The 10,562-nt window shown below is 49.1% G+C and overlaps 1 protein-coding gene across 1 annotated transcript in view; it reads left to right on the top strand.

Moving 5' to 3' along the window:
• Positions 1-10,562, top strand: part of NPAS2 (neuronal PAS domain protein 2) — a 112,081-nt gene that overhangs the window by 82,408 nt on the left and 19,111 nt on the right. The window contains exons 11-14 of the mRNA XM_012555778.1: positions 1,603-1,687; positions 6,412-6,553; positions 7,345-7,454; positions 9,814-9,903. Of these exons, the coding sequence (XP_012411232.1) occupies positions 1,603-1,687; positions 6,412-6,553; positions 7,345-7,454; positions 9,814-9,903 (427 nt within the window). The remainder of the gene's footprint in view (positions 1-1,602; positions 1,688-6,411; positions 6,554-7,344; positions 7,455-9,813; positions 9,904-10,562) is intronic.

The raw sequence follows: 10,562 nt of genomic DNA, 5'->3' as shown, positions 1-10,562 counted from the left end.
GTGCAGGAGACCCGGGTCTGACTCCCATCCGACGCACCTCATGTGCAGCCACCACCCGTCTGTCAGTGGAGGCCTACTTGTTGCTGTGACAGTGAACAGGTTTCAGCGGAGCTTCCAGACTAAGACGGACTAGGAAGAAAGGCCTGGCGATCTCCTTCTGAAAATCAGCCAGTGAAAACCCCGTGGAGCACAGCAGTCCGGTTCTGTTGTGCGTGGGGTTGCCATGAGTTGGGGGCCGACTTGATAGCAGCTGACAGCACACACGCACACACACGTAGTGAGTGAGTCACTATTCTTCAGTGAGTGGGGAGAGAGGGGAGACGCTTGCTCCCCCTAGCCAGTTACCCCGATCAGTCCATGCTTCATGCCCGCTCTCAGGGGCCTTCACCTTCCACTCCTGGCCCACCCTCCCAAACTTCAGGCCCAGGGCTTTCTGATTCTGTGGTCAGTCCCACCCACTCCACCCTGGCCCAGGCCTTCACCAGGGGCTCCCTCGGCCCCCATGGGAACACTGGACCTTACCAGCACCTTGTTCTTCAGACTCTGCCCTTGACCCTGCTCCTCCGTTCTATCCTCCACCTCCCAAATCCTGGAAAGAAACCCCACAGAGAAAATAGGGAGGGAACTGAGTCAATAAATAAAGAAGGGAACAAGCATTCTGGAGGTCCAAGGCTCCAAGTTGCTCTCCAAGCCACTCAGGTGGCTGGCATGTCCACAGGGGAGGCAGAAGGCCTTAGGTCACTTCAGCTCGCACCAGACTGAACTGATTGACACACGCGATTTAAAAAGTGGGTCTGTAGACTCGTCAGCAGTCTGTTCCTGGCTAGTTCTGGGTTTATTTGAGAGAAAACCTTCTGAGAAATGTAATTTCTAGAAAAGTTAAGTGCCACGCCTCCATATACACAGTCAAGACTGAGCAGGTTTATGAAAGGCTTCTAATTATTTAGGAGCCCTTGTGGCATAGTGGTTAAGTGCTACGGCTGCTAACCAAAAGGTCAGCAGTTCGAATCTACCAGCTGCTCCTTAGAAACCTTCTGGGGCAGTTCTACTCTGTCCTAGGGGGTTGCTATGAGTCGGAATCGACTCAACGGCAATGGGTTTGGGTTTGGTTCTTCTAATTATTTAAAGGCTGAAGTTCATCCTATAGATGGAAGTACGTTTTTAAAGACAATTATGTTTAGAGGTTTTGGGGAAAAAATAGGTAAGTAAAGGGAAAAAACCTGTTGCCATTGAGTTAATTCCAACTCATAGCGACCGTATAGGACAGAGTAGAAAGAGTAGAACTGCCCCATAGAGTTTCCAAGGAGCACCTGGTGGATTTGAACTGCTGACCTTTTGGTTAGCGGCCGTAGCTCTTAACCGCTACACCACCAGGGTTTCCACGTAAAGGGGGCAAATATTCTGAATGGAACATTAGAAATCACGACGGTAGAATGTAGGCGTGGAATTAAAAGCATTTCTTCAGACAAGCAGCAGCCCCAGCCTTGGTGTGGATTATTCTGGAGTGGGTATTACGTCGAGCGCCTCAGTGCTTCTCACAAGCCCGTTTCGGTGTTGTCACCCTGGAATGTGCCGCCTCCAGCTGTCGTCTCTTGATTTCAGTTATGCGGATGTCCGGGTGGAAAGGAGGCAGGAGCTGGCTTTGGAAGACCCTCCATCTGAGGCCGTCCTCCCTTCAGCACTAAAGGTACGAGGATTCAGGTACTCATGAGCTGATGGATAAAGGGGGTGCTTCACTGTCCTCATTCTTCCAGATGAGGACACTGAGGGACACAGAGAGGTTCGCTAGCTCACCTGAGAGCACCTAAGGCTTTAGAGCTCCCAGAGCTGGGTTAGAAAGAGCCTCCAGACTCAACGCCCAATTTGGGGGCTTTCCAACCTTCAAGAATGGCTGTAAGTCCACTTTGTAATTCTTCCACAGATAAAAAGCTGGGTAGTGATGCCATCATCCATGGAGGAATAATTTGTGCACCACTGTCCTTCCCTTGAAGTCCCTGGGTGGAGCAAACAGTTAACATGCTTGACTGCTAACCGAAAGGTTGAGGGTCAAGTCCACCCAGAGGCACCTCAGAAGAAAGGCCTGGTGATCTCCTTCCAAAAAATAAGCCACTGAAAACCCTGTGGAGCACAGTTCTAGTCTGACACACTTGAGGTCATCATGAGTCAGAGCTGAGGTGATGGCAGCTGGTAACTGGTCCCCCCCTTGTGTTCTTATCTTGCCTTCATGACTCAGGTGTCATATGGGGAGCCTGCCCCTCACAGGGCCTCCGTGTTATCAGTAGCCAGGTATACTTTGTGTGTGGGGGTCTTGGTTAACCCACAGAATAAATGCAGCCATGTTGGAGCCAGCTCCGTGGCAAGGAGCTCTGTTATACACAGGCACGTCCCTTCACCAAGCCTGGGTTCCCTCGTCCCTTCTGACCAGGCTTCTCCCAGCTCTGCTCCTGGTTTGTCAGACAATGGAAGGGAAACTTGGAGACCATCTGCGAGTAGATCAGAGGTCTGTTCCTTAAAGGTCATTTTTTTTCTAATTGTGTTTTTTGGTGAAAGTTTACACAGGAAATTAAGTTCTCATTTAACAGTTTCTATACATATTGTTCAGTGACATTGGTTACATTCTTCACAATATATCAGCATTCTCGTTATTTCCATTTTGGTTGTTCTGTTTCCATTCATCTAGCTTCCCTGTCCCCCTTCCTACTCATCTTTGGTCTAGGGTAAATGTTAGCCATTTGGTTTCATCTAAATGATTCTTTTGAGGAGCACAGTACTCACAGGTGATACTATTTATTTTATGGGCCAATCTGTCATTTGGCTGAAAGGTGACCTCTGGGTGTGGTTTGAGTCCCAAGTTTAAAGAGTATTTCAGGGCAATAGTCTCGGGGGTTCATCTAGTCTCTATCAGTCCAGTAAGTCTGGCCTTTTCCTCAAAGGTCATTGTTAATGCCAACACAAATACTGGAAGGAAAAGAAAGAGATAAAGCAAGAAAAGGAGAGAGTGCTGTGTTTCCTCAAAGCCCAAGAGCCACAGATAGATTGTGAGGTCCACCATTATTTCATATTCCACTGGAAAGCAAAGATGCTGCTAATTAATCTCTGAAGTGAGGATTTCTTATCATTGATTCCAAGACACAGCCCGTTTCAGATAAGTTAAAGGGGGGAGAGGAGAGGGTGTCTCACGGAGTCAGGCACTGCTTAGAGACTCTGAGCTTCTAAGGATGACGGGAACAGCTGGCAACGGGTTGTGCTCCTGGTTGCGCGACTTGACGAGTGTAATTAATGCCACTGAACATTACGTGTAAAGCATGGGGAAACAGCAAACGTTTTGTTATATATATACACTTACCACAATAAAAAAGTTTTTGAAGAGAAATATTAAAAATACAACAGCAACAAAAGAATCAGTTTGAACAACCTTAACTAAACACAAAACAAAATGTGGCCCTTAGGATTGATGAAATAGGATTCAAGTTCTAGAATATCCAGTGATCTCACATCGGGAGCCTTTGGCCAGAGGTTTGCGTGGCAGCAGTGGCACGGCCCTTTCAGCCCACCTGTGAGCAAACACGGGCATCCCTGGTCCATCCAGGACGAGTCAGCCCACCTGTGAGCAAACACTTGCATCCCTGGTCCTTCCAGACGAGTCAGCCTGCCTGTGAGCAAACACTTGCATCCCTGGTCCTTCCAGACGAGTCAGCTCACCTGTGAGCTAACACTTGCATCCCTGGTCCTTCCAGACGAGTCAGCCCACCTGTGAGCAAACATGGGCATCCCTGGTCCTTCCAGGATGAGTCAGCCCACCTGTGAGCAAACATGGGCATCCCTGGTCCTTCTAGGATGAGTCAGCCCGCCTGTGAGCTAACACGGGCATCCCTGGTCCATCCAGGATGAGTCAGCCCACCTGTGAGCAAACACGGGCATCCCTGGTCCATCCAGGATGAGTCAGCCCACCTGTGAGCAAACACGGGCATCCCTGGTCCTTCTAGGATGAGTCAGCCCACCTGTGAGCAAACATGGGCATCCCTGGTCCTTCTAGGACGAGTCAGCCCACCTGTGAGCAAACACGGGCATCCCTGGTCCATCCAGGATGAGTCAGCCCACCTGTGAGCAAACACGGGCGTCCCTGGTCCATCCAGGATGAGTCGGCAGTGGCACAGCCCTTTCAGCCCATCTGTGAGCAAACACGGGCATCCCTAGTCCTTCCAGACGAGTCAGCCTGCCTGTGAGCAAACATGGGCATCCCTGGTCCATCCAGGACAAGGTGGGAGGAGGGAGTACCAAAAAACAAAAAAACAAATCACTGCCATCGAGTCAATTCCAACTCATAGTGACCCAATAGGACAGGGTAGAACTGCCCCGTAGGGTTTCCAAGGAGCACCTGGTAGATTTGAACGGCCCATCTTTTGGTTAGCAGCTGTAGCACTTAACCATTACACCACCAGGGTTTCTGGAGGAGGGGTTGAGCACCTTTGAAGCCCAGAGAGCAGTTCCAGTCTTCGCAGAGCCTCTCCTCTGCCGCGCCGTGTGGAGATGTAGTGTGGTGACTGGTCACCAGCGCACGGATACAGCGCACCTGTCGTCGTTTACGGAGGTGCTTATTACCCGGCTCTGTCACGTCATACATCATGTAACATGTCAGAGAGCTGAGTTAAGCTGTTAATAGGCAGGTGTTAGACACACCGTGCATCACTGCTGAAGGACAGGCAGAATGCGCATCCTCCTGTTGGAAATTCTTTATTGAGGTTCCTGGTCCTGTGGGAATCCCATAGCCCTACAGGACTGCTTCTCATAAAAATACACAGGGCGCCAGATGAAGAGGCATCTTTTTAAAGTAAAAGGAGCCCTGGTGGCGCAGTGGTTAAGCTCTGGGCTGCCAACTGAAAGGTCAACGGTTCGAACCCACTGGCCACTTCATGGGAGAAAGATGTGACAGTCTGCTTCCGTAAAGATTTACAGCCTTGGAAACCCTATGGGGCAGCTCTACTCTGTCCTATAGGGTCACTAGGAGTCGGAATCGACTTGACAGCAGTGAGTTTTTTATTTTTTAAAATGAAGGCTCTAAAAAAAAACGTTTTCATCTAGTCGATTCCGACTCCTAGACCCTATAGGACCGAGTGGAACCACCCCATAGGGTTTCTAAGGAGTGGCTGGTGGATTTGAACTGCTGACCTTTTGGTTAGCAGCTGAGCTCTAACCACTACACCACCAGTGCTCCAATAAAGGCTCTAGAACAGCCCTTTTCAAACTCTGTGGTAATGAGCCAGCTTGTTTTCTTTTTTTTTTTTGTTTAATTTCAAACCTGTCCCTGACCGATAATTGTGTAAAGTGCAAAATTATGCTTGGACGTGATGTGTAACAATGTCAAATCGCTACAAAAGTTTCTAAACGCCTGCTGGAAAGTCATGGACTTACCTCTCTGTTGACCAGTAACACATGGTTCCCAGACAGCCGAGGTCTGCGGTCCGCACCCCTGAGTGGTCCTCATCTCTGGGAGACGTTGTGTCTAAGACACGGAGTCTCCAAACCTGACATTTGCCCCACCAAATCCAAGCACAACGTGTAATTTTGTTTTGTACAAAGCTGAGGCTCACAGATCAATCATTGCCGCCCTACCCACACACACGCGTGCACACACACATACATATACACACACACGATATTCACCTTCACTGAGCTGTGACTCAAAAAGGATAGCAACATAGACTCACGTCCACCAGACTTAATACCTGAGACCATAGGACATAGACCAGACTGTCACGGTAGCCCAAAGGATGCTGGTGAGAGCTAGGTAAGAACACAGCTCAGGCTGGTAATCACTGTGTTTTCTTCTTAAGCTTAAAAATTATCATAACCCCTGTTTATATGCCCAGGACACCTAAGCTGCAGCAGATGGGAAGATGTTTCCTTGGGGCCGTACCATCTCAGGTGCTTCCCGTCACACTGTATTTGAGGCAGAGGTGTGCTGAGAGCTGGGATCAGTGAGGACCAGAGGTCAAAGAGGAGACCATTGACCCTTCCCCATGAGGGTCCAAGATACCTGTTTTATTGGATATGCTAACAATCTAGTGCCACCAGAAACCTTATTTCTAGAAGCTGCCGCTTCCCTTTCTGGGAAAGCCAGGATCCTGGGTGGTGAGGTGACAATTTTAAGGAAAAAATAAAATGCAAACTCAGTTACGAAAATCTAAAAACTCAAAATATAAGATGGGAAGGTAATAATAATATTGCTTATGGGCTTATAAGCCTCTCAAAGACATCTCATATATTCATTACCTGATGTGTTTGGAATTGTCTCCAAAAAGCTACAATATTTCTTTCAGCAGCCTTCAAACCTTTCTGCATATGAAAGTCCTGTAACCCATTCTTACCTTCTGGCTGCTGAAACGTGGACTTGTTTTATGTGTGTTTCAGGACAAGACCTCAAGCTTGGAACCTCAGCAGCACATTAATGCGTGTGACATAGGTGCCTCGGGCCTTCCCACCAGTCATTCACCATCAGCGTCCTCAAGAAGTTCACACAAATCCTCACACACAGCCATGTCTGAACCCACCTGTGAGTGTGATCCCATAGACGGGGAGTGGGGGTGGGGCACCCCATTGGACCATGGGGGATGGTCTCCCCAAGGATCTCAGAGTAGTCTGTGCTTATGAAGACATTGTTCACCCAGTGGACAGCTCTGTGCTTCCTTTCCCATTGACTTCCTGCCTTCAGACCACACTCTGGTATCTCCACTGGAGCATGAAGCAAAGACATAAAGCAGGTGAAATGATTGTTGTTGTTAGGTGCCGTCATGTCGGTTCTGACTCACAGTGACCCCATGTACAGCAGAATGAAACACTGCCCAGTCCTGCACCATCCTTACAATCGTTGTTATGCTTGAGCCCATTGTTCAGTCCATCTCGTTGAGGGTCTTCTTTCTTGCTGACCCTCTACTTTACCAAGCATGATGCCCTTCTCCAGGGACTGGTCCCTTCTAATAACATGTCCCAGTATGAGACAAAGTCTTGTCGTCCTTGCTTCTAATGAGCATTCGGGCTGTACTTCTTCCAAGGCAGATTGGAAATGCTTATCAGCTGCAAATCATTTGTTTACTTTTTAGTTGCTCTGATAAGGTGTTTGCTCAGGGACGTGATTGGACCACGTGGTGGAGATGAAGTTTGGACATTGTGGTCTTCTCCTACAGGTTGGGGGCTGCCAGAATCCATGTGGCTAAACCACTTCCTTTATAAGAGATTACAACCGCCCTCTTCTTTCATGCACACCTTAGTCAGAGTTCCCCTCCCTGAATAAGAAAGCGGTGGAACATGTCTGAGTCAGGAGGGTAATTCATCACTCTCTTACAGCCACTCCAGCCACGCGGACGGCAGAGGCTAGCACCACTGCGTTGCCAAGATCAACCACCGTGCCCCAGGAGTTACCCATGCCAGGGCTCAGCCAGGCAGCCTCCATGCCGGTACGTGTGTGAACCCACACTTCTCGACTGGGGCACGCTCCAGTGTGACAGCAGCCCTCGAAGCCACAAGGCAGCATGCTGCGTCTTCCCGGAGAATCGATTTTACTTAAAAATTAGGAGTATGGGGTGGCCGGTAAGGGTGGGGAGTTAAGTCATTTAATCAGTGAGTAATTTTAAATATTTTTATACCAAAACTAACATAGAGATATATTCATACACTACAAAAGTCAAGTGAATTTTAAAGATAAAACTCAAAACTTCAAACCTGGGGCCACACCCCCAGGGCCTCTGAGGGTACGTGATTCATATCCTCCTGTTAGAGGTTCTCCACTGAAAATGTGTGAGCAGCTGGATAGAAACACAAATGTCCCTGTCTGCGAGTGGGGTCGCCGTGAGTCGGAACTGACCCGACGGCCCTGGCTTTGGTTTTTGGTTTTATATATCAGGTGGTGTCCCTGAAAGGTGCCCTGGTGGTGCAATGGTTAAAGCACTCAGCTACTAACTGAAAGGTGGGTGGTTCAAACCCACCAGCAGCTCCATGGGAGAAAAGACCTGGAAATCTGCTCCCATAAAGATCACAGCCTGTGGGGCAGTTCTGCTCTGTCACATGGGGTCATTATGAGTGGGAATCAGCTCAACGGCACACAACAACAACAGTGTCCCTGATATATGGCAGGGATGGCTCTTAGAAAGCATGCTGGTCTATGCAGACCTACAGGCGCACAATACTCCAGTTACCTGTTGCTGTTACACACACCACACCCAACCTGGTAGCAGAAAACAGTCGTTTTTCATGTTCGTGGATTCTGTGGGCCAGGAACTTAGAAAGGGCACAGTGGGGACAGGCTCTTCTCTGCTCCGTAATGCCCAAGAGCTCGCTGGCAGGGGTAGCTCCAGTGATCAGGGCTAGCTCAGCCGAGGCGGGAGGAGCCACATCCCAGTCGGCAGCCGAGCAGGTACTCTGGCCTCTGGATGGCTTCTCACAGCATGGCGGCTGAGTACCAAGAAGATACGCCTGGAGGGGGCGTTTTCCAAGAGAGCCAGCAGAAGCTGACTGGCTTCTCTGACCTAGCCTTGGAAGTCACATAGGGCCAAGTCGGCCATCCTCTGTGGGTCAGAGCAGTCAGGAGCTCACCCACCGTCAACTGGAGGAGGCATAGCCCTCTACCTCTAGGTGGCAGAAGTGTCGAAAAAATGTAGGGGCCACATTCCAAGAGTTCATACCAATACAGTCCATCACCGGCATCTTGGAGATGAGGGTGAATTTGTCACTCCTGCACAGCCTGCTGGAAAAGCTTGGGTTACAAGTTTTATTTTAAAACAGAATGTGACAAGGACCACTTTCTCCTTCTCCAGCTCTTAGATGTGCTTGTGAGGTGGGACTTACTGTTCAATGCGGAGCTCTTGCTTTACCACGAGCTGTGCCGGGAACACAGAAACCAAACCAGCTTCCAGTTTAGCCCTGTGCCTGAGACTTCTTACTCAGAACAAACGTCTGTTGTCATTTCTTCATGTTGTCCTTGGTGACAGTTTCCATTTTGACCAATTTTTGTAATCTCTAGGGACTGGAGATAGTTTTGGAATAATTTCGGAGTAGTCCTTTTACTTTTCTTTTAAAAATTCTGGAGAGCCCATGAAGTTGAAAATGTCATTTCTTGTTTCTGCGTATTGCCCCTCCCTGCACCACCACTGAAGGGATCAGGGAACAAGGACTGTGACTCAGTTGACTTCCTACGAGTCCCTCTAAAAGACTGCAGCAGTCTGGTGACGTTGCATAAATGTCACCTGGACAAGCTCACGCATATGCACGCACATGGTGTCCATCTGTCTTCATTAGCGTTGAACAGAAAAGGTCAGGACTACGCACGAAACGAAGCCAACACTGGTCGTTCTTACAACCCTACTGGCGTTGCTTAATGAAGTCGCTAAGAATTTGTTCACTTGGGGGAAGAGCAACCAAATCCATCAAGACGGAGTCTAGAACAGGGGGCACGGCAAAGGGAACGGAGCAGAGCTGCCATCTTAGGCAGGTAGCAGCTGCTTTGCTGAACACCCATGGTAGGAAGGAATCGTGGTCCCCTGAGTGGCTCCAGGGACTTGCCCAAGAGCTACCTGCATGCCACACCACGTGTCCTCTCTGACCCCGTTCCTGGCATAGAAAGCAGGGCGGCCTGCCATCTCCACCTTTTCCTGGGGAGGAGGTGCCTGCACTCCCAAAGTCTTGATGTTCAGCTTATTCGCTCTAGTGCAGGCGTGCATCCTTCCTTAAGCCAGACAAACTAACCCCCGAGAGACGGTGCCCCTGTGTCTCTGTACTCGCCAGAAGCAGAGGTTGTTAACAAAGCCTTTTGTCTCCCAGGCTCCTCTTCTTTCCCAGTCGTCCTGCGACCTCCCCCAGCAGTTACTGCCTCAGACCATTCTGCAGAGCCCACCTGCCCCCATGACACAGGTGAGTCTGGGTCTCAGGGAAAGGGGGCCTGGTGATGGCACCATCCCAGGACCAGTGCATGCCACCCTCTTGAACTTTTGGGTGCATTGGTGCTGACGCGAGCTCATGCTCACAGGTGCCAAACTAATGGGGGCTATTGCTCCCATAGTGCAGTCAGGGCAAATGACGCTACACACTTCTGAATGCCAGCACCCTACACCCACCTTCTCCTGCCATGCTTGACTTCTGCAGATAAATTCTCCACTTCTTTTCTCCAGTGTCTCTCTAATAATCCTGTTCACCTCTCCACCACTCTTCTTTGTTTCTCTCATTGTTTATGAGTCCAAATTGGCCATGATATTTTAGAAAACGTCTGAATTAGGCCGGATGTCATAGGAAGACTCTGAAGGGATCTATAAGCTGTGAGTCCGCTATTGTAAATATTACATTTGTTTAAAAAAAAAAAAAATCACGGCTCTGCTAAGTAGATCGTTTCAGCAACCTTCATTGAGTTACTGTTTGAGCCAGTCAATACACTAGGTATTAGGGATGCAAAGATGGTTGTAACCCAGTTCTTGCCTGTACGGACTCAGAGAGAGAGACAGGTATATAAACAGAGAAAACGCCCTACGGAAGACGTGTGTTTTTATAGAACCATTAAGAAGATAGTCTGCCTACGG

The sequence above is a fragment of the Trichechus manatus genome, unplaced genomic scaffold (assembly GCF_000243295.1).
Source record: "Trichechus manatus latirostris isolate Lorelei unplaced genomic scaffold, TriManLat1.0 scaffold00004, whole genome shotgun sequence".
In the NCBI taxonomy this organism is placed as follows: Eukaryota; Metazoa; Chordata; class Mammalia; order Sirenia; family Trichechidae; genus Trichechus; species Trichechus manatus.
This window is presented reverse-complemented; position numbering and strand designations above follow the sequence as displayed.